Below are 24,175 nucleotides of genomic sequence, written 5' to 3' on the forward strand. Positions count from 1 at the left end.
CTACATTTTCCTGATGCTACTGTATACTTTCACTTAAGTAACATTTTCATTGCAGGAATTTTACTTGTAACGGAGTATTTTTTACAGTGTGGTATTAGTACTTTTACTGAGTAAACTTAAGTAAAGGAACTGAATCATTCTTACATCACTGGTCACATGTAATAAAATATCATCACAGGGGACATTTAACTGATGTTACTGCACAATCACTGCTTTTACTTTACCGTAAACCAAGCTGATAATGCCTCAGGTTCTAAATGCAACAAACACACACACACACACACGCACACGCGCGCACACACACACACACACACACACAACACACACACACACACACACACACACACACACACACACACACACACACACACACACACACACAACCATGTTTTGTTTTCCAGGGAGGAGCTGCTAAACGTCATCAGTGGGTGTGGCTTTAAGTAGTCTCACCACCTCGCGTGCCCAGAACAGAGACAGAGACAGAAACCGGGACAGTGTGACACACCGGGCTACGCTCTGAGCTGGTAAGACACATAGATATGACATTCTTATAGTCTTCTTAACAAATGTAAGCGGTATGAAGTATTGACCACGCTGTGTTAAATGTTGTTCAGCAGCAGTTGATGTCAGTGTGAAATGGCGTGGGGAATCACTGGAATATCCCTGTAATGTTCCGGTAATAGATCCATGTTTACTGTCAGCAGTGCATCGCAGTGTTTTCTGTGTTGTCAAAACTGTGTTACAGCTATATCAGGTCAGTATCAACACATTGTGCAACCTGTTGCTCCTCCTTCGTGTTCACTTCAGGGAACATGATACAATAATACTAGAGCCTAATATTAATGCAAGGCACAGTCGTGTATGACAGTACTTGACAGCTAGTGGTGGAATGATCAAAAAAAGCATTGAACCAATCCTTGATATTCATTTTTATAGCCTACTTCCGTTTTCTGCTACTTTAACTCCACTACACTTACTTATGTGACAGCTTTTAAACAGATTGTACAACTCGCGGAATTTAAAATATTTCAAATTGACTTCCACCAATTACGACAATAAAATGCTACTTACACATAAATCCAATCTATAACAGTGTGCCCACAACACACACAGTTTTTTTTTTAAGTACATGTTACTGCTAATACTAATAAAAGTAGTTTGAGTAACATGAATACTTCATCCATCACTATTAATTACATGCAATAGCAGCCTGTTAAACAACACAGTAGGCTGCACTATTATACCGTAGCCTGCTAGTTTATATACACATGAGATTTACACTACTAGAATAGAATAGAATTCAACTTTATTGTCAATGAAGATGGGAAATTGTCTTTGTCCATCTGACAGTTCATTATAACACAACAACACTGACAGGAACGACATGCAAGCAGAGAAAAGCAACAACAAAAGACAACAATTAGGTGTGAGATAATTATTTTTTTCTATAAAAATTCAATTTATTATTATTATTATTATTATTATTATTATGTCATACATGTAATGTTACACCAGACCCAAATTTCCTCCAAACCACACAGTGCAAGATTAGATTCATGTATAAGAGGATACAGTGACACTACACTGAACTATGAATCAAAACATTCTGTATCGTTTTTATATCCCTGGGTCTTAAGGTGGTGCTGACAAGTTACAGTCAGCTGTTCCACTGCCACTTCTGTAAACAGGTTACCACAGCATGGAGGGAGGGAGGGAGGAGACAGGAGAGGGGTTTTCCAGACAAACACTGGCAATTACATCATGTGGCTGCAGTGTTGGGCAGGCAGGTGGTTACCAAGCCCTTTCTAGAAGTAGGTCGAACTTACGAAAAAAAAAAAAAAAAAAAAAAAAAAAAAAAAAAAAAAAAAGAGAGAGAGAGAGGGTGGGGTGGGGGTGGGGGGCGGGGAGGGGAGTGCTATCGCCCGTGTGTTTGTTTGGGTGTGTGTGTCTGTCTTATCTCTAAAAATAAATTTGGGGTCCCCCCCAAATGCAGTGTCGTTATTATCACTTAGTATAGTGGTGACAATGCTATTGTGTTGTAGTAGAAGTATAGCAATAACTGTAGTAATTAGGGATGTAACCATACACTCAACTCCAGATTCGATACGATTAACGATTTTTAAGTTAGCACACAATGCTTTTTTAACAGGATGAGCTGCAGACAAAAATGACTGAAAAATGCTCCTTTATTTATATGAACTGTGCAAACCAACAGATGTGTCCTCTTATCAAAAGTGCAACTGAGAATGTGTTTTATCTTAAATAGCAAAAATGAAATACAAAAATTATAGTTAGATTTAAAAACAAATCCCACATCAAAATAACTAAATTAATAGAAAACAATGTTTTTATTTTTGAAATATTTTCAAATACATAAACTAAGAAGGCTGAAGTCAAACAAGTGAAATCAAAAGTAGAGTACGCCCTAGGCCGCTTAAAAATTGCATTGCTATTCATTTTGTTTTATCTCAGCTGGTTGTAATCTTTACACATTTGTGTCGATTTTTAACCGATTCATGATGCATTGTTACATCCCTAATAGCTGTTATAGAAATATAATAACATAATAACCTTGTTTGTATAGCACTTTTAAAAACAATAGTTTACAAAGTGCTTTGACAGAAGAAACAAAAGGGCATATGAATCCATACACATACACATTTATACATGCATATTGTAACAATAAGAAATAGGAGATGGGGCACCTTAAAGGGACAGTCAAAAACAACGTGTGAATAAATAAAATGATAAAAATACTAATAAAAATTAAAAGACGATAAAAAAGGATGGCGAAAAGATGAGCTGTAGTATAGCAGTTTAGTAGCAGTAAAACATGCTAATAACAATTAGCACAATTATGGTTTATTGCAGCCCTAAAACATGAAGTACATCACAAATGATATTTAATATAACTTGTGTAATATTTGGCCTGTGTAGTCAGTCACTCTGCTCTGAAGCACGTTGCTCTCGTCCTTCACAGGAAGAAACGTTTGGGAAGTGTCCATGAAGACCAACAGGTTTTGGATGAGCCACGGAACGTATCAGTCTTTGTTTTTGAAGAGTTCCTCCTTCTAAACTTTGGCCCTGAGCAGCTCGAACAGAGCAGTTTTGTGGAACCGTGTCTGGTTCTACATCATAAAGTCCCTACCAGAGGAATTTTTCATCATAGTTTAAGGGGTGAAAAAATAAAATACATTATTTTTAATGTTTTAGTGGTTATACCTAGAAGGTTTTTTGGAGCCCCTCTCCTTCCTCAGGGAGGTCAGCAGTTACTTACAGAACGTACAGGGACTTAACACTTTGCCCACGGACACAAAGACAGAAGAGACACTCATTGTGGTGGGGACTGGGCTAAGCTCTGGACCTTTTGCACGTCCTCTGACGTACCGAAGACCATGCTGTACCTAAAGAAATACTTCACGGAGGGCCTTATCCAGATGGCCATCCTGCTCAGCCTGGTTGGAGTGTGGGTTGACGTGGGACTGGAGCCCTACATGACACAGGAGATGATCCTGGGTCCCACCTCGGCGCTGACCCAGACGCAGTTCCACAACCTCCGCAACCGCCTTGAGGACGGCCAAGACCTGCACCCCAAGAGTGTGGACCTGGACAGGTTCTTCACGTCACGAAGGCTGCTGGGCTGGGTCCGCTCTCTTGACAGACTACAGGTTGGAAAACATGTTTATTTCCATCTCCATTTATAGGGCTGGGTATCGCCAATGGTTTTCCCAAATCGGTTCCATTCCGATTCACAAGGTTCCGACAGGATTACATTTCCGATTCAATATCAGTTAGGCTAGGGAAATTTCAGTTACGATACCAATTTTGCTTGGATATAAAAGAGATTCTTATGCTGTAATTTGTACAAGTGAGAAGCAATATATATATTTGTTATAGTGCACCAGGTTAATGTTTACATTAAGAATTGAACCCCAAGAAGTTTGTTTAAAGTACTTTTTACTTAACAGGACTAACATGATATTAACATATTACATATATGATAAAATGATCAATTTTGGGATTTTATTAATCGATATCAGATCACTCAAACAAAGATTGATTTTAATTGGAGAATCGATTATTTTAACCCAGCTAGCAGCTTTGGCTTCCGAGTTCCGAGGTACAGTAAATGGAACGCACCACCAGACTCCATTAAGAAAAAACTTTTAGCGTGTATAGAGCCAACATATTTTTTATTTGTTTAAATATGTTATGTGTTTATTTCAACCAAAACTAGTTGAACTTATTGTGTTTCTGTCGACTTTGAATGAAGTGTAGTTTACGATGCTAAAATGACTGTTTATTTACATGGAGTCTGGTTGGTTTAGCGAGCTCAATTTCGCGAATGTTTTTATGTTTAAAAAAAGAATCTTACTCTTTAACAGAAAGGTCGACTTCAATAGAAATCCTTTCCATAATGTTGTCAGACACTTACAATAATAATCGGAGCCTGTCAGTGGCAAAACAAGCACTTTTGTGAAAGTAAATGGAAGGTTCACAATTGCCCTACTTACAGTGTAGCTTGTTTCGCCGCTGCCAACTGCAGCGGTCTTGCCGAATACTGGACCAATTTCAAAGATTGTTGTTCCCATCTGTCACTCAGACACAAAAACATAGGAAAATAGGATCCAGGTTGAAAAAAAACAAAGTTACCCTTCAAGGGTAATCCCATTTTAAAGTTTCCCTTTTGCTATCTACAGTTTTTATTTACCAGAGGCTCTTACAAATCCCCCCTTCATAACTTTCTCCACAGGTTCCACATGCACAACTGGAAACATGGCTGGCCCAGCGGGAGCCAGATCCTCTCCCCATGGCATGTCCAGACCAGTCCTCCCCACTGGAGAGAGCACCTGCTGGGGTAGAAAGAGACCGAACTGCCCCGCCTGTGGAATCCAGAGCTGCACTTGGTACCATGCAGGAAGAAAAAGAGGAGGGTGATAAAGAGGTACAGCTGTTTCATTCACACTCTTTAAGAACATCTAGGATTTGTGTTTTAGCTTGATCTTGAGTATCTATGAGTACCTGATAAGACTACCTGCCATATTTAATAATATTTCATTAGTGTAGGAACCTTTTAATTAGATATATCCATTTTGAAGCGTATTTCCTGACACACCAAGCTCTTGTCCCGTGTGTTGAGTTGTCACATAGCCAACAGCTTGCTATGGGTTCTAAAATGCTAATATAGTTTTAATTCTAACGAGAATTAATATATTTCTACGCAGAAAGGGTTCCATTATTATGTTACTAGTTAAGCGGAGTCTTCTAGTTCAGTTCAGGTACAAGGGTTGACATAGTTATCTTCAGTTCATATCAGCAATCTCAATCTGTTGACCTTTGACCCTACAGCCCAAAAACCTTGTTTGTGCACAGTTTGACAGGTTTGACAAGTGCTGTGAGAGCTTAAAGGCAAAAGTTGTTGTGTTATAGCTCATGTAAAGTGTTTCCAGCTGTGAGTCCAAGGGCTGGGGTATGCTTGAAACATGTTTTTCTATTTAATTTGTTTACATATCTCACATGCAGTCAGATTAAAAACGGAAATACTAAATACTAAAATGTGAAATAGTTGCTTCTAGAAGTCAAAATCATTTTGTTTCCACAGCTGAACAGCAGTCTGTAAAATGCAGACAAACTCACAAAGTCTGTTAGAAACTACTGACTCCCCCCGAAAATCCACAGAAGCAGAAATATAAAGATATTTATTTATAGATTAGTGATGTGGACAAGAGTGCTGTTTTTGTTTTGGCTCTCACCAAAACTGAGTGTAATGTCATGTGAGATAATGACTCAGCTAGATGAGTCACCAGGAAACCTCAGCCTACCACAGATGACCTCCCGAGGAAAATGAAGCCAAACAATCAGTACAGTGGTAATACAGTACTGCTGGAGAGAATACACCTTTTAAATAAACACAGTAACCTGGTTACTGCTGGTTGCTTTTGCAATAACATCATTCCTTCAAACTTCATGTTTGTGGAGTAAGTAAGTAAGTGGAACAGCTTGATATTCGACCCCACAGCGAGAGAGAGGAAGAAAGAGATAGAGAAAGATAGAGAGAGAGAGATAGAGAGAGAGAGAGAGAGAGAGAGAGAGAGAGATAGAGAGAGAGAGAGAGAGAGATAGAGAGAGAGAGAAAGAGGGGTTTGTTTTGGAAACAGGAAGGAAAGTGTAGTAAAGTCAGTCCCTCCAGAAAAATAATAATATTAATAATAATAATAATATTTTGGCATAATCAGCCAAAGTCTGCATAATCATTTATACGGATTTTTTCAAATACGCCGTGATTCGCCGCATAAATTCCCAATTTCCGTGCAAAATATGCGGGGCTTGCATGATTTCATAATCCCCACATTTTCGTTGCAAAAAGTCACCTTAGCAGAAAATTGAAAAATGTTGCGTTTACTTCACACAAGAGCAGCCTTTTTCCCCTGTTGCCATGGGAACGTTATGAAGTGACGTATTTACGCGACGTGAACATCATCGAAAAGCAGGGTGTTGGGGGAATCACTTTTTTTTCTCTTTTTCATCAAACCACAGTTTTTGCATGTTCCCGCAATTTTTGCAAGTTCCCGCAATTTCATCGCATAAAATTGCATGAATATCTCCGCATAATCAAGGATTTTTGCCCGCAACAATCACAAAAAAACTAGTCTTTTACAGTATTATAGAAGTATAGAACAGGTTTACGTAGCTCCGTGCAATTTAAAAAAAACAAAAAAAAAACTAAAACATACTGTGTGCCACACTATGCCACCAACACATACCTTCTACACCTTGTCAACAAGACTTCTATAACGTTTCAGAACTCTAGTCCTAACCTAATGGGAGCTAGGGAGTTTTCAGTATTTGGTATTATAGGTGTCACTGGTGTGCCAAAACCTCTCCACAACCTCTCCAAGTGACCACATTTTTACTCACTTCTAGGGCTGAGCGATACAGAGAAAATGAAATATCACTATATTTTTGACCAAATACCTCGATATCGATACCGCAACGATATTGTAGTGTTGACTATTGGTGCTTTCACAAAATATTTATTTGATAAGTAATCATAAGTAATGTGGATATAATGACTAAGTGGGTAAAGGCAAATAATATAACAGCTAGAACAGTCTGGTAAGTTCAGAAAATGACATCACTTTACTGTAATGCAGCCTTTAAAACCAGGAAAAGACAACACTTTATATTACGATATTACGATATCCAAAATCTAAGACGATATATAGTCTCATATCACGATATCGATATAACATCGATATATTGCCCAGCTCTACTCACTTCTATGCTATTAGAAAAAAAACATAATGAAGATTTAAAATGACTTACAAAACCTTTTTACATTGATTCAAACACTGTTGAACATATTTTTTTCTCATAAATCACATGTACTGTATGTGCCTGTTGGCTCTGAGAGGCGGGACTTAGCTCTATTGCGCATTCATTTGGGGTGGCTCCCATTGGATGTCCCTATCATGCTATATACCGTTGGAAAGGGAATGTGATTGGCTACAATTGCCATGATTGACGCGTTGATAGCCAATGACAGCTTTTTCTAAGATGGTTGCTCAGAGAGATGACGCAGTGTATTGGCGCTCCACAGTGGGAGCGCTTGCTGGACGTTGGGGGCTGTCCCGGGGTGGAAACTCAACAGAAAAAGGTGGGGATAGTTTCATGTATAGGCAGCAACTGCCTGAAGCTTTAATGTTCCAGCTGTTTTCCATGCAAAAAGCTCTGAGTGGGGCATTTAGCGGCTAAAGAGGCAGATATTGTTCTCAGACGTTTATGGAGAACAAAACAGCCAAAAGAGAGTAAATATTGGACTGATATTGGGGAAGTGGACAGAAACACAACTCTAATGCTAATGTTGTTACAGGTCTGCTTTATGTATATGGAGGCAACTCTTTGCTAACACGTTCGCCACAACTACTTTAAAAGAATAACAAGTCAGTGTTGTTTTTCTGAGCTTTTTCCGCAGCCAAGAAAAAATAATCTCTACCGCTTTAAAGGTGCCCTGCCATACAAAACCGTTTTTACTTGCATTTTTTGAAATATGTTAGGTCCATATGTGTTTGTGTTATGTTGTGAATGTGAAAATGAACTGCTACCTCCTTTGTCAGCTCTAGCCACTGAAAAGAAATAAGCGTAGAAATCAGGCCAATTACAAAAGCTGGTCAGTCTGACATCATGTTGCCTGAGCTCATTACTATTCATGAGCTCGCCCAGTTGGGCTGGGTAAAGGATTCTGACAGCCAGGCTCTCATTGGCTAGCTGTTAGCCAATCAGATTCGAACATTTTAGCTTGTTGAATATTAATGAGAACTGGCAGAAATTGAGCTGAGTCTTCCTGTAGGCTTTCTATACCACGCCAGAATGGCTTGAAACAAGGTAACCAAGGCATTTTTTCCACAAAAAATGTTACAGAGTCCATGGTAGAACTTCAGACATTACCACAAAGTAATGAAATACGTGTGGCAGGGCACCTTTAAAGGCACCTGAAGTATCTGTTCATGTCAGGTGTACTGTGCAAAGGTTTGTCTATGTTTTAGATACATACACGATACATTATGTTCATCAGTGAGCTGTAAGGTGGTTTTCCAACTGCTTCCAGTTGTCATGCTAAACTAGACAAATCACATTGTGGCTCCAGATTTGTATGTAACATACAGAGGTAAGAGTGGCATCACTCATCTCATCTCACTCTCAAAAAAGAAAGTGAATATGTGTATTTTCTAAAATGTTGAAGTCAGATAACATAGGTAAGGGGAATCTGCTGATGATCATCTGATCTGGGTGGCAGCACCGACTTCATGTTTTGGCCTGCATAGAATTACGCCGTTAGCTCCATTTGTTAATGGCAACGCGTCGACATGCCTGGTCAAGCATGTGGCCAATAAGACAGACTTCAGCACATACAGTACATTAGCTGGCTTTCAGATCTGTCACCTGAGATACAGACATGTCTAAAGTAGTTGAAGGGGTCACTCTGGGCCCTGAGGTCCACAGTTCACAGAATTGAACACAAATCTTTTCCAGTGACTGAGGCAGGATTAATACTTTATTATGATTCTCAGAAGACAGTGAAAATGTCTCTGCCGGTATGTGCAAAGCAGAGTGGAGAACAATGTGGAAAGAATGGCACTGGTGTCATTTTCATTACATTTGATCCTTTATCAGGAGGGAGGTCACCATGATTCATCATCATTATAACCTAATAAAGAAGATCCATCACTTCATGTAGAACAGAAACTCCCAGAGACTCCATAAAACACACTGAGACACATTGCAGAGGCCAACAAACTGTAGAATATATAAATAGCCCACAGATTGGCCTTGTCTGGACATGTACACACACACACACACACACACACACACACACACACACACACACACACACACACACACACACACACACACACACACACACACACACACACACACACACACACACAGAGGACATTACAAAGTTGATATAACACATTTGAGATCTAAATACATTTCAGACTTTTTACCTTCTCTTTGTCGAACTGAAAGTGAACACAACAGTGTTTTTGAACTCTACTCATGTATCAAATGACACTCGTACACAGAAACACACACACACACACACACAAAAACACAACACTTTAGCTTGTGACCAACTGGCTTGTTTTGAAACCTGATCGCTGGCCCGCTGCATCCTGACACAGTTTTGCAATACCTCCTGTTTACTGCATCAACACACAAACACACACACACATGCCCGCACACATGCACACGCACACACACACCCACGAAGACCCAGAGGCATGCATGTAAACAAATGTACAGAAATGCATGATGTGCTAACTTGTTGCTAGCTTGTGCTTCTTTATTAGCAGTGTTAAGCAGGAAATCCTGCTTGTGCCAAGCGACACAGCTATATACTGTAGATTAAAGGACATAATGAGAGTGGACAGTGTTTAGTGATGCGCCTGTGCATATTTCAAGTTGTGATATTATGTAAAAGCTATGTCTAGTAATATGTAGTTCAGCGCTGGAGTATGGTCTGGCTACTGCCTATCTATTCTGGGATAGGGTTGAACGCTGTGGCTTGTTTGTACCGTCATGGGCCCCGATAGAGGAGAACAAACATCACAACTGTATACATTCTATATTCACTTATATTCTGCTCCATGTGAGTTGGCTGACTGAAGTTTTTTCTTTGCATTTTTGACAACAGTGTCATAACATGCCATAAATATGGTTCCATAGTTAGGTTATTATGTCTGCTTAACACGCAGAAGCTCCTGGGCTTGAAACCCAGTGGAACTGGTCCTGCAGGTCATTGAGCCCTACCTCCAGCACATATTCCACCTGTAGGCTCTGCATCTATCTTTCTCTAGAGAGGATGTCAGTATTGTCAATACCCGCTGTGCTTAGCTTGAAGTTTACTTGTGTGTGAGAGATGAGGTAAAGGCCCATACTCCAAATAATAAAACTATACATATTTTACATTCACATATAATCTGTTTCATGTGAGTTGGCTGACTAAATTTTTTCTTTGCCATTGTGAATCCGTGTCATAATAAGCCATTTATGTGGTTCCATAGTGTAGAGGTTATCACGTCTGCTTTACACGCAGAAGGTCCTGGGCTCAAAACCCAGTGGAACCATTACTTTGAAGCTGCTGGTTGCAGATCTAATCCTTGGAGGTAATTATTTAGCAGGCAAATTTGCTGTCCTTTGTGACGTTTGCCCTACCTTGTTGGCCTGTCTGTTGCTGTTTCCTTACCAGGACGCTCAGGATGCTGTAGATCAGGGGAGTCAAACTCAACTTCACTAAGCGCCACATTGGAAATGAGAATCACATCCAGGGCCAGACATGTAGAGATTATTAACATGCTTTTATTTATCCAAAAAGTCAAATATCTTTGACCTTAATGATTGCATGTCTCATATATTCTTCTCACTTACAGTTGACAGTTGACATAAAGCCTTAAAAAAGTCAATAAAGAAGTTTGGTAGCCATCATAGAAAAAAATCGCCAAAAAAAGGTTGAAAAAACGCTGGAAAAAGTGGCAAAAACATCACAGAAAGCGCCAAAACCGTCGGATAAAGTAACAAAAAAGTGACAAAAATTTGAAAAAAAGTAGGTAGGCTGAAATCTTTTGTGAACCTAAATTGATATGAGGGCCGGATCAAAATCTACGAGGGGCCGGATTTGGCCCACGGGCCTTGAGTTTGACACATGTGCTGTAGATGATGCTATAGATGGTGCAGGAGTAGAAATTCCCCAGTATTTGAGGGGATAACCAGGTGTTTGAGGTGTCTTTCTTGCCACTGAGTCAGTATGTAGCGCCCACGTCAGACCCTTGGTCCTTGTCCAGAATGTGGCTGCTAGATTGTTGACTGGTACCAGAAGGAGGTATATCTCCCCGATATTGGCTTCTGTTCACTGGTTACCGGTCAAATATAGAAACGATTTCAAGGCCTATACTCCAAATAATAAAACTATATATATTCTACATTCACATATAATCTGTTTCATGTGAGTTGGCCGACAGAACTTTTTTCTTTGCATTTTTGAAAACAGTGTCATAACATGCCATAAATATGGTTCCATAGTTAGGTTATTATGTCTGCTTAACACGCAGAAGCTCCTGGGCTTGAAACCCAGTGGAACTGGTCCTGCAGGTCATTGAGCCCTACCTCCAGCACATATTCCACCTGTAGGCTCTGCATCTATCTTTCTCTAGAGAGGATGTCAGTATTGTCAATACCCCGCTGTGCTTAGCTTGAAGTTTACTTGTGTAGAGAGATGAGGTAAAGGCCCATACTCCAAATAATAAAACTATACATATTTTACATTCACATATAATCTGTTTCATGTGAGTTGGCTGACTAAATTTTTTTCTTTGCATCATTGAAAACCGTGTCATAATAAGCCATTTATGTGGTTCCATAGTGTAGAGGTTATCACGTCTGCTTTACACGCAGAAGGTCCTGGGCTCAAAACCCAGTGGAACCATTACTTTGAAGCTGCTGGTTGCGGATCTAATCCTTGGAGGTAATTATTTAGCAGGCAAATTTGCTGTCCTTTGTGACGTTTGCCCTACCTTGTTGTCCTGTCTGTTGCTGTTTCCTTACCAGGACGCTCAGGATGCTGTAGATCAGGGGAGTCAAACTCAACTTCACTAAGCGCCACATTGGAAATGAGAATCACATCCAGGGCCAGACATGTACAGTTTATTAACATGCTTTTATTTATCCAAAAAGTCAAATATCTTTGACCTTAATGATTGCATGTCTCATATATTCTTCTCACTTACAGTTGACAGTTGACATAAAGCCTTAAAAAAGTCAATAAAAAAGTTTGGTAGCCATCATAGAAAAAAATCGCCAAAAAAAGGTCGAAAAAACGCTGGAAAAAGTGGCAAAAACATCACAGAAAGCGCCAAAACCGTCGGATAAAGTAACAAAAAAGTGACAAAAACTTGAAAAAAAGTAGGTAGGCTGACATTTTTTGTGAACCTAAATTGATATGCCGGCCGGATCAAAATCTACGAGGGGCCGGATTTGGCCCACGGGCCTTGAGTTTGACACATGTGCTGTAGATGATGCTATAGATGGTGCAGGAGTAGAAATTCCCCAGTATTTGAGGGGATAACCAGGTGTTTGAGGTGTCTTTCTTGCCACTGAGTCAGTATGTAGCGCCCACGTCAGACCCTTGGTCCTTGTCCAGAATGTGGCTGCTAGATTGTTGACTGGTACCAGAAGGAGGTATATCTCCCCGATATTGGCTTCTGTTCACTGGTTACCGGTCAAATATAGAAACGATTTCAAGGCCTATACTCCAAATAATAAAACTATATATATTCTACATTCACATATAATCTGTTTCATGTGAGTTGGCCGACAGAACTTTTTTCTTTGCATTTTTGAAAACAGTGTCATAACATGCCATAAATATGGTTCCATAGTTAGGTTATTATGTCTGCTTAACACGCAGAAGCTCCTGGGCTTGAAACCCAGTGGAACTGGTCCTGCAGGTCATTGAGCCCTACCTCCAGCACATATTCCACCTGTAGGCTCTGCATCTATCTTTCTCTAGAGAGGATGTCAGTATTGTCAATACCCCGCTGTGCTTAGCTTGAAGTTTACTTGTGTAGAGAGATGAGGTAAAGGCCCATACTCCAAATAATAAAACTATACATATTTTACATTCACATATAATCTGTTTCATGTGAGTTGGCTGACTAAATTTTTTTCTTTGCATCATTGAAAACCGTGTCATAATAAGCCATTTATGTGGTTCCATAGTGTAGAGGTTATCACGTCTGCTTTACACGCAGAAGGTCCTGGGCTCAAAACCCAGTGGAACCATTACTTTGAAGCTGCTGGTTGCAGATCTAATCCTTGGAGGTAATTATTTAGCAGGCAAATTTGCTGTCCTTTGTGACGTTTGCCCTACCTTGTTGTCCTGTCTGTTGCTGTTTCCTTACCAGGACGCTCAGGATGCTGTAGATCAGGGGAGTCAAACTCAACTTCACTAAGCGCCACATTGGAAATGAGAATCACATCCAGGGCCAGACATGTAGAGATTATTAACATGCTTTTATTTATCCAAAAAGTCAAATATATTTGACCTTAATGATTGCATCTCATATATTCTTCTCACTTATAGTTGACAGTTGACATAAAGCCTTAAAAAAGTCAATAAAGAAGTTTGGTAGCTATCATAGAAAACAATCGCCAAAAAAAGGTCGAAAAAACGCTGGAAAAAGTGGCAAAAACATCACAGAAAGCGCCAAAACCGTCGGATAAAGTAACAAAAAAGTGACAAAAACTTGAAAAAAAGTAGGTAGGCTGAAATCTTTTGTGAAATAATAAAACTATACATATTTTACATTCACATATAATCTGTTTCATTTGAGTTGGCTGACTGAACTTTTTTTTTTTTGCATTTTTGAAAACCGTGTCATAATAGGTCATCAATATGGTTCTATAGTGTAGAGGTTATCACGTCTGCTTTACACGCAGAAGGTCCTGGGCTCGATACCCAGTGGAACCAGTCCTTTACATCTGCTGATTACTGATCCTATCTCAGTGCTGATCCTTTGGGGTAGTTAATTAGCAGCCAAATTTACTTTCCTTTTCCAACGGACCAGCACTTCCGGTCAAGTTTGCTGGGTCGCATGTTCCTTAAAGCTGCAGTTTTGGAACTTTAATTAAAGGTAGTTTATTTGCATATATGCTGAAACTGCCACTATATCCTGACAGTAGCACATTAGACTCTGCCTCCTCCTAGTGCTACGGCATTTGCGAGTGTCCACCACACTCGAAGATAAACAACCAATCAGAGCCGAGGAGTCTCTAATGCAGTGTCAATGACTGCTCGTGTACTGCGGTCAAGTATCAACTAGACAGTGCTGATCAAATATGAATCAAGATTCTGTTACTGCATTACCAACTTTTTGCCCCAAATGTTTTCAGAAAAAATATTTCAGTGTACTGCTTAACGAGAAATTTCATGACCCAGCTGCCATGTTAAAAACTATAACAATAATCAGCGCTGCTTAGATTAGCATTGGCGTTCACGAGCAGTCATTGACACTGGGTTAGAGACTCCTCAGCTCTGATTGATTGTTTTCCTTATGCCATTAAGAGCACCAGGATATATTGACAGCTTATATGACAAAAGTAATTTTTTATAAAAGGTAACTAAATCTTTAAATTAACTATAAGAAGTGCTGCATATAACACCTGAAAGCTATGCTGACACTTGCTTTTCATATAACATTTCAAGTTTCACTGTCACCCAGCATCCACTTGTGAGCCTGGGGCGAAACTTATATCAAGGTTGAGCCTGTCTTGGTTTTCATCTAAAGCCCGAGACACACCGAGCCGATAATCGTCCGTCGGACAGTCTGGCGAGGTCAGTGACTCGAGTCTGTTCGGTGTGTTCCGTGCCGTCGTCCGTCCGAGGGGCCGTCGGCCTTCATTTTGGCCGATTTGACATGTATAATCGGTGGGGCGGGCACTGCCGGCAGTCGGACTCAAATGACCCATCTGATTGGTAGAGGGCTAACCCGGAAACGGGGAGCGGAATGAGCGTGACTAGAGTCTCTCAAAATCTGACGAAAATCTTTTAAACTGACCTTTGTCGATCTGAAATGAAGACAGATTCAGCAACTGCACGGCCTATTTCTCGCTTAAAATGTTTTCAGAAACACGTTTCGGTGAACTATTTTAGTACAATATGAGATCGTATTCTGAACAAGCCGCCATGACTGTCTTGGAATTTCCGGAGAAACCAGACCTACGTGACGCGTTCGTCCAATCAGCTGCCGGTTTAAATTTTTGGACGACAATACAGATTAGCGCCGCCTGCTGTAATGGAGACGTATTACGTCTCCTTGCTTTGGTGTGTTCCGAGGCACTCGGGGAGACTGATCAGTCCAACTGCATTTTCTACAGAGGGTCGACTGTCTGGTCAGTGTGTCTGGGCCTTAAGAATCAGTGACAGCTTTTGAAATGTTACTATGGTTAAGGGCTATTAAAATGGCCATGACTTGCCTGACTGGACTTGTGTAGCTGTACGTTTTTCCTGTGGCTCCTTAGCTCCTGGAACTATTCTCAACTGTGCTCACCCCAGCATGATTCAAACTTGGGCTCTCAATTGCACTCATGTAGTGTAGTAAGGGATATTTGCACAGGCCTGACCCATTTAAGTTCAAGGCTACATACTTGTCCTTGCTGGCCAGCTGTTGAGGGTCTCTGTGCTGGTCTGTAAGCCCCCAGCCAGGTCAGGAGAGTGTTAAAGCTATTCCGAGCCTGGCTGTCTGTCTCTGGTTTAAACAGGAGCCTTCACGTTCTGTACATACAGGCTGGCAGTATAGAAGACAGAACTATAGCTTTACACTACTCCGGTGGTTAGCATGGTGATGCCTTTGCTGTTTGATTTTTATGGTAGCCATAAAAGCAAAATGGAGTCTAAATAAGCATGAACCATGCTTTTACTGTGTTGTAATCTAATGTCCCTGGGCGGATGATTATTATAACCATTTTTCTTTTTCTTTATTTCTCAAGATTACCATCTCATTGATTACCATCTAATTGATATTTATCATGGACCTTTTTCACAGCAGACATTTTTGACTTGTCATAGTAGGAAAAGCACAGCTGAAATTGATAACCTTAAAGTGTCCCAGTAAGCTATTCCAGTGAGTCAGCATGCCCAAAACCAGGGCCTCTCCTAAGTGGGATGCAGCCACTATTATGACATGTCAACATGTCTGCCGTGAAAAAGGTCTATTACTATTTGCTGAATTTTATTTTCACTCGCTCAAGAGGGCTTTATCAATCCACTTGACATGGGCGGATTCAGACACGTATGCTTTCCCCGTGGGCTTTCCTTAACTGTCTTCATCACTAGCAGCCGTGAGTGTTTCTCTTTTGTTTAAGGTAGCCTGAGGAAGGACCAAGTTTTGCTGCTGCATCTCGTTGGCTCGTTTTTGGCAGTTTGTCACAGGCTTTGAGGAGACTATGCATTTTACTGAGAGAAAATTACTTTCTTTTTCTCGTCATGATTTCAAGCAGGGTATTGATGATTCAGCACCAGCCTCAAGGAAAAGTATCATGGGAGTAAAGTAAAACAAAAAGATTTAATTATTGTAGTTTTTCTCAAAACGTCATGTATGAAAAGACTTAAAGCGAACACTGTTAGTAGGCTACTTGACCGCTATAAGCAAATGTTTTAAATAGCCTTTGTATAGGAATAGTTTTGGCCTAAGCTTTTTGATCCATATAAGTGGTTGATCACTGTAACCATGATCACTAAGCGGTTTCCACTGTAGCATACGCCAAATACATGTCCAAAATATACTTTTGACATATTTCTATATGGAAGATATGGAAACATTTTCTTCTTTCTTTAAGTGTAACTTTAAGATCAGGGGTCTAGAAAAAAGTTGACTAAGTCTTAATCAAGTTAATCAGACTTATTTAAGTCTCAGTCAACTCCAACACCCATGAGGCCTGCCCACTGGCACGCTGTCAAAGCCTCATGGGAGCTTTCTTTGTTGAATACTAATAAAATAATCACATAATCACTGTTTCTTTGTTTAACTGCCAGTAATTGCGAACACTAGCTAAGGTCTTAAGACGTATGACTGGTAATTGTTCATTTTTGTTTAGATATGCCAAATTGTAATTAATAAATGATTATTATTTGGACTATATATTTTTTTATTATTTCAATTGTTAATTGTTGGCACTTAACCCTATACTTGTTCATAGCAACAAAACTTTTTATGATAATAAAGAGGTGTAGTTTACTTTATAGGCTGTGCACCTGTGTTATTACATTATCTGGGTCACATAACTGATATATAAACAATAGATGTATCCTGGAATTCATTCAAAATCTTAATTTGTTTAAAAAAGTAATGCATAAATACATATTTAGAAATGTAACTGAAAGAGACAATTATATTGTTAATCGCAATTATTTCTGAGACAATTAATTGTACAGCAAAAGCTCTAACCACCACTGCTTTACACACAGAGGTTCCTGGAATATAAACCCAGTGGAACCAGTGCATTAGAAAAGCAAGGTGGCCCGTCTATAGCGGCTGTACAGTATTCAACATGACGTGTTAAGGCACAGACTGTGGCATAATGGCTGCTCTGACCAGATTGTTCTTCCTTTTTGTCTCTGCAACCAGGAAGGAGCAAACCATGTACATCATCACAGTGGTCTTCTGGAGGAGAGAGGAGAGGAAGAGGAGCAAGAGGAAGAGGAGGAACACCTGGGCAGGTGGACAGAGGGAAGAGGAAGACTAGGGGGTTCCTACAGCCGTGCTAACAACAGAGAGCTAACTCAGAATGAAGTAGACCAGGTAAGACGTAGTACGAATCAGATTTATTGTCATGTCATCATGATAATGAAATGCGTGTTTCCTTCTTTGAAGATAATAACATTCAGAAAAACAAACTGAACAAAAAATTTGAGTCTCCCCCAACAGCATGATGATGGCCTTTTGGGATAACACTTTTTAATAGTAATAATCTGGATAACGAGATTTAACCAGATTTAAATATTATACGAAACTACTGGTGGTTGCATTTAAATTTGGTGCAGTTTCCAATGAGTATCACAGTCAGGTTGCCATTGTGGCTACAACCCTGTAGTACACTAGTAAACTTTAAATCAACAACGCATCATTAAAGGAATAGTTTGACATTTTGGGATCTGAATATGCATGTATGAATGGTAAATATGTAGATGAAGCTAGCAGTCATTTAGCTTAGCATAAAGACTAGAAACAAGTGGAACCAGAGCTGGCTCTATCCAAAGGGTAAGGGTAAATCCACCCAGGATCTCTAAAGCTCACTAATTAACACATTTGTTTAATCTTTACAATAACTGAAGTGTAAAATAAGGATGTGAGGATAACATTGGGATCGGCCATTACTATGGGCAGAATGATGTGTCACTAGAAACTGAATTTGAATCATTTACATTTGAATTGTAATTGCAACTTGAATAATTGCATTAAAAAACTGAATTTAAACCCCAACATTTTTTGAATTTGTATTGTTCAAACCACTGGGGCCTAAGCCATTTTTTTCCTCAATAATTGGGCTGCCTCGTCTCCTTGTGTAAATAATGATTGTATAACCTCAACCCTGTAATGCACAATCAAGTTAAGTTTTTTCAGGACAATCTGGGCTATCTGGATATGTATGCTGCAGGAATGTCAAATGAATGTATACATTGCTATATGACTATTAAAGACAAAAGAAAAATCCAAACTGAAATTGAATCTCATAGAAATATATTGAAATCACACAGAGAACAATAATGACTTTTGGATTTTGGAAATTGTCCTCCCAAGTCTTGGCAATCAGGGGAAACAAAATTAAATACTATAACTAATACAAATATAAAACTATTTAGATTTCTTTCCGAGAAGACTACAGTGCCTGACAAAAGTCTTGTCGCTTATCTGGCTTATCTATTTTTCTCCCATATCAATATCCACATTCATATTTAGACCAAAAAATTATATATCCAGCTACAAAAAAGTCTAAAAGTCGGAAGTTAGAATGGAAGTACAACGAAGCATTGTCATGGAGATGATACACCGTCTCGTCTCATTGGTGTGAACTGGCAGGTTTTAGAACACTGCAGACCGACAAAGCTTTGCTCTGAACTGGGCTTTATAATCAAATCCACAAATTCACATTTTGGTAACATCTAGTAAGTATGTTTTAGTGTCAAATTACTGTTTTCCCATAGGATCCATCTTCTGTAGACTGTAAACTCAAAATGTTATGGCAATCCATATAATTGTTGAGATAATTCAGTCGATCTACCGACCGACCGACATGGCTATCCCTTGAGCCATACCGCCAGTGTGCCTAATACAAAACACATACTGGGAAAGTCACCCAGCTGGTCAAAATTGGCGTTAAGGCAAATGCAACTCAACTTCTTTGCCTTCTCTTCTCTTTAAAGACATTTTTTTCTTCGTCTCTCTCTATTTTCAGACTTCTTTCTCCCTCCGGGAGTGTTTGAGGCTGTTGGAGGAAAACTTTCCCTTAACAGAAGAACAAGAGGTACACACTTGTCTCTTCTCTTTTCTTCTCTTTAGTCCATTCTGTTGTGTCCTTCTGGAGCTTAAACACTACTCAGCATTATTCTTGCTTTCTTGCCCCTCAGTTACGTGATGTTGGTGGTAGAAGGGAAGACCAGGAGCAACAGCCACAAGGCAGGGAGCCCCTGCTGTCCCATATCATCCCCACTGGTAACCCATCCATGGAGCTGGAGCTCCACTGGCAGGACCTGTTGGCTATCATGGAGCCTGAGGTGACTGGGAGAATCAAAGTAGATGACTTTACATTTGGCAAAAGATGAATGGATGAGTAAGCCAAGAAACAATACATTTAGATCTTTTTTTTATCCCTCCTCTCCAGAATACAGACGTTGACATACTGACTTCATTTGACCACACCCAGAATTCAAGAGCCGCTGGGACCCTTCAGTCTGTTGGGTCTGAAGCTCTACACCAAAATTGTAACAACCATGAGAACGGCATAACAGAGGCTGATCGGGAGGAAGTTTTAATGGAGACTCCTCTGCAGCACGGTAATTCAATTCAGAAGTTGAAGTTTGTTGTAAGAATTCATGGACAGTATTTCTACACTTTAACAACTCCTTAAAATGGATTGGTCATTAAACATTAACAATCTTGTTTTTCTTATTTCATGAATGTTCCATTAATGACTGCATCAAAGGCTCTGTTGCATCCTACAATTCTTAACATTGTGCAAAAATTCCCCTCTTGTATCTAGGTTTGTTGGGGCCTCCAAGGCAGTCAGAGGTAGAGCCAGCCCTGCTTCCTCTCACCCCCAGTGCAGACTTGGATGACCACAGTTCTGCCTCAAACACAAGGGACACTTTGCAAAACTCTAATGAGAATCCCTCGCACAGTCTTCCAGACCACACACATCTGCTTGCAGAAGATCCTTCAGAAAACATGGGACTAAATGCAGAAGATAACTCTAGTACCTTCAACATAAATCTACTAACACAAGGTCTTGGCGATACCCTGGAAGGCAGTCCGTGTTCACAGTATGCCCCCTCCCCTGAAAACCTTCCTAGCTTTGATGTCAACTTTCATTGGCGTGACTTGACACCGTCCGGTTTCACCCCATCTCCAGAGGGGAATGGTATGACTCAAGACCGCCTGACATCTCCCTCCAGTGTCTTTCTGGTTGACGAAGAGGAGGATGGTGATGATGAGGATGGCCTCCTTAGCCCACTTAGTGACCTCTTAGAGGATGCTGCCATCTTGGATGAGATGAGATTGTTGGACCTGGCTCTGGAGGAAGGATTCAGTCCTGAGATGGCAGCCAAGCTGGAAGAGGAGGGCTTCCTTGACCGTGAAATATCCCAACAAGAAACCGGCAGAGATGATGACGACTCAGGCTCTAGCATGGCAGTCCCAGAAGATGAGGGTCAACCAAGAAGACCTCAGCAAGGTAATTAAATGGGGCGGCTATAGAGCTCAACAGTGACTGCCCACTTTTTCATAACGGCTCTGGTTCCGCAAGTGGTTCTCCCCATTCAATATCTCCATTGACGTTTAATTAAATGCTTATATAAAGAGTTTTAATCCTGGAACCAAGCCAACCAGCTACGAGATGAATCGTGACCATAAAACATTTGATTTGGTGCAAAAGAACATTTTGAAAACGTCAAAAAAGGCAACGGTACAAGACAGGAAGTGTCATAGACTTCAATGGTAGAAGCACGCTTTAGCCGTTCGTGGGTGCGGTAAACATTCCCATGGTAACGAGTTCCACCAATCAGAGACGTCGCTGTTACGCTTAGGATTGTGGGTAGTGTAGTATTTCGCCATAGGATCACAAATTTCTTAAAACAAGGTTGATATCATATGGACTTCTAGCTTTTACAGGAGCAGAAACTTTCGTTTCACAACCTCAGTCTGTGGTTTGGACATTATGGCTAATAATCAAAATCCTTATGGAGAAAAAAAGAATGGGTTAATTTCTTCCGGAACCACACTGTTGAGCTCTGTAGACATTTTTCTATACTTACTCAAGTATTTAGACCTACTATAAAACTGTAGAACTTACCTAGACCTTTTCTTTTTTCCTCCTCCTAGACATCAAGGATGAGACAGACTCCGACTCTGGTCTTTCTCTTTCTCTCAGCCACAGCCCTGCTTCTCCATGTGCTTCTGAGGCCTCCTCTTACTCCTCTTCCTCAACCTCTTCTTCTTCTTGTGGGTCAGCTGTGGAAAGTCCCTTCTCTCAAGATGAGGATGAAGAGACGGAGGAAATGATTTTCGGTTCAGATATGGAAGTGGAGGTGACCATAAAGCAGGAGGATCTGGAAGAAGAGGAGATGGGGGCAGTAGGAGGAGGGTACCCTGAAGATTTTGGGAAACCCTTCCCTCCCAACTATGGGGATCACAAGCTGTTTAACGGCTCCCCTTGGCTGGAGCATATCGGCCACGATCACACGTACAACCAGCCCTTGCCCCCCGCCTCCTCTCCATCTCTGGGCAAGATGCCCACCAAACACACCAAATGCTTCTCGCGCCATGACAACGTCAAGCCGTACCACCGCTCCTCTTCCAGACACATCTCCGAGACCAAAATGTGGAGCCGCGATGAACGGCGTGCCCGAGCCGGGAAGATCCCTTTCTCCAACGAGCTGATAGTTAATCTGCCAGTGGATGAGTTTAATGACCTATTGGCCAATTACCATCTCAGTGAGGAGCAGCTTATACTTGTCAGGGACATACGGCGCCGTGGTAAGAACAAAATAGCTGCCCAGAACTGCAGGAAGAGGAAACTGGACGTGCTGCTGGAACTGAAAGACAATGTGTCAGGTTTGAGGCGCTACCGTTCGCGGCTGCTCCGAGAGAAACAGGAAGCCCTGAGGAACCTGCAGGAAATGAAGCGCCGACTGGGCACGTTGTACCAGGATGTCTTTTCCACGCTGAGGGACGAGGAGGGCATGCCGTTGAATGCTATGGAGTACCTGCTTAATTTTGAGTCAGATGGTAGCGTCACCGTAGCTTCACGCCAACAAGGGGCAGCGCTGCCACTGAGAAACAACAGCAAGAAACAGAAGGACAAGAAGAAGTGAGGAGGTGCATTCTGATGCGGTGGTGTATGAAGGAACACAGGAATTATTTATCTGCTGTCAATGGAAGATGCTGAAAGGTACCATGGAACCCTCACACGTCCTTACAGTGGCGTTTTTTTTCAAAGAATTGGTGGCTGGCTGGATGGACAGAGGAAATCAAGGCAGGAAAAAAAGAGCAAGAAAACCTTTACTCCAGGATGTGTTGCTATCCATTCTTCTTTATGAACATTTTCTACACTGGAAAAAACACATGAGTTCAACAATTGTTAAGCTCAAACAACTCTGAGGTAAATCTAGGCTACTACATAGTGGAAACAAAACAACAGACGCTAGTTGACCTGGGACCAGCGCTTTTGGTGCATAGGCTAGTTCGATGCCTATGCACAATCCTGCTGGAAAATACTGAGTTGAACAAGCCAACAGACTGATAGCACGCTGGATCCTGGCCATCAGCTAATGTAGCCGAATTAGCCGCACAATCGCAGACACTACAATGACTCTGGGCCACCAAGGAAGGGTTGCTGGTGCACAGGAAGGGAAGTGGTGATCATGCCCCCCTGAGCTGGTAGTGGTGCGGCATCTCACTCAAAGACACTTCAGCAGGATAAAGAAAAGGGTCATGGGGGATCAAACCTGTGTATGTAGAGTTCCCAGACGGTGCAGTAACCACAGGCCACCTTGCTGCCAGAATGAACCACGCTATTCACCAAAAACTCCAAGACTCTATGTACCGTCTCCAGCAGAGGCCTTTCAAATAAATGACGAGTAAATGTGCCACCTTGGCCACTTTGCTTGGCTTCTTGGAATACATAACCTAGGAGAGACTTCACGTCTGGCAATTTTTCTTGACCATTACAAGTGCCACTCCTACAACCTGACTGAGTTTGGGGTTAGGTTTAGAGTGACTGAGGTATTAACGACAATTCACAAATAGCAAAACCATAGTGTCTATATAAGCTAAAATTTTGGGGATAGGCCTTTGGAGCCCCATCCATTTTCAGTCTGTTCTGAATATGATTAATTGACTTTGCATTGACCCATATATGTTGCCCGTATTATTTTTTTCTTGTGAATTTTCTGAAAGCACGATAGCAAGGGGTTTCACCTGTGCCTTCAACATACGTTATAGGTTTTATGTATATTCATCACACCTATGTGACTGTGAAGCTGCGGAAATCGTATTGTCAACTTTAAACGTGGTGGGAATCTGTATTCCAAATATAGCTCAAGGGTAGGCCCAGGTGCATGGGTACAACAATTCAAGTTGTTAAGCTGTTAATGTTTTCAGATTAAAATGTCAAAGTGTATGTCAAATGCCCCAAATACTTGCCTGGCAATTTTTTTTATTTTTATTTTTTACGTGAATTGATACTGTAAAAATGACAGCTTTGGCCTTCAAATACATGTAACTCTGGATTCAAACATTTCTCCAAACTCAAGGCTGATCTGTGAATTGGTTTAAGTAAGGATGACACCCTCTGGTGGTTGTACACATGGCTGAGTAAGACAGAACTCCAAAGAGATTCTGAT

General features: G+C 40.8%; 1 protein-coding gene and 4 non-coding genes across 5 annotated transcripts; all 5 read left to right on the forward strand.

Annotated features, from left to right (window-relative positions):
- Positions 1–422: 422 nt before the first annotated feature.
- On the forward strand, positions 423–24,072 carry LOC120574950 (endoplasmic reticulum membrane sensor NFE2L1-like). Its single transcript, XM_039825469.1, has 9 exons — positions 423–524; positions 2,981–3,668; positions 4,754–4,945; positions 17,685–17,858; positions 19,513–19,581; positions 19,685–19,831; positions 19,939–20,110; positions 20,317–21,006; positions 21,654–24,072. Exons 2-9 carry the CDS (start codon positions 3,396–3,398, stop codon positions 22,643–22,645), a joined length of 2,709 nt encoding a protein of 902 aa, XP_039681403.1. The 5' UTR covers positions 423–524; positions 2,981–3,395; the 3' UTR covers positions 22,646–24,072.
- trnav-uac lies at positions 10,559–10,631 on the forward strand. Its single transcript has one exon. It is a non-coding gene; the product is annotated as a tRNA-Val (tRNA).
- trnav-uac lies at positions 11,914–11,986 on the forward strand. Its single transcript has one exon. It is a non-coding gene; the product is annotated as a tRNA-Val (tRNA).
- On the forward strand, positions 13,269–13,341 carry trnav-uac. Its single transcript has one exon. It is a non-coding gene; the product is annotated as a tRNA-Val (tRNA).
- trnav-uac lies at positions 13,957–14,029 on the forward strand. Its single transcript has one exon. It is a non-coding gene; the product is annotated as a tRNA-Val (tRNA).
- Positions 24,073–24,175: the final 103 nt, after the last annotated feature.

Source organism: Perca fluviatilis, chromosome 15, assembly GCF_010015445.1.
Source record: "Perca fluviatilis chromosome 15, GENO_Pfluv_1.0, whole genome shotgun sequence".
Taxonomy (NCBI): domain Eukaryota; kingdom Metazoa; phylum Chordata; class Actinopteri; order Perciformes; family Percidae; genus Perca; species Perca fluviatilis.

Excerpts from the sequence above, each read along its gene's own strand:
- LOC120574950 (XM_039825469.1), top strand. The coding sequence starts at position 3,396 with ATGCTGTACCTAAAGAAATACTTCACGGAGGGCCTTATCCAGATGGCC. Across the intron at positions 17,859-19,512 it reads CTCAGAATGAAGTAGACCAG|ACTTCTTTCTCCCTCCGGGA; the intron begins GTAAGACGTAGT and ends CTCTATTTTCAG. Across the intron at positions 21,007-21,653 it reads ACCAAGAAGACCTCAGCAAG|ACATCAAGGATGAGACAGAC; the intron begins GTAATTAAATGG and ends TCCTCCTCCTAG.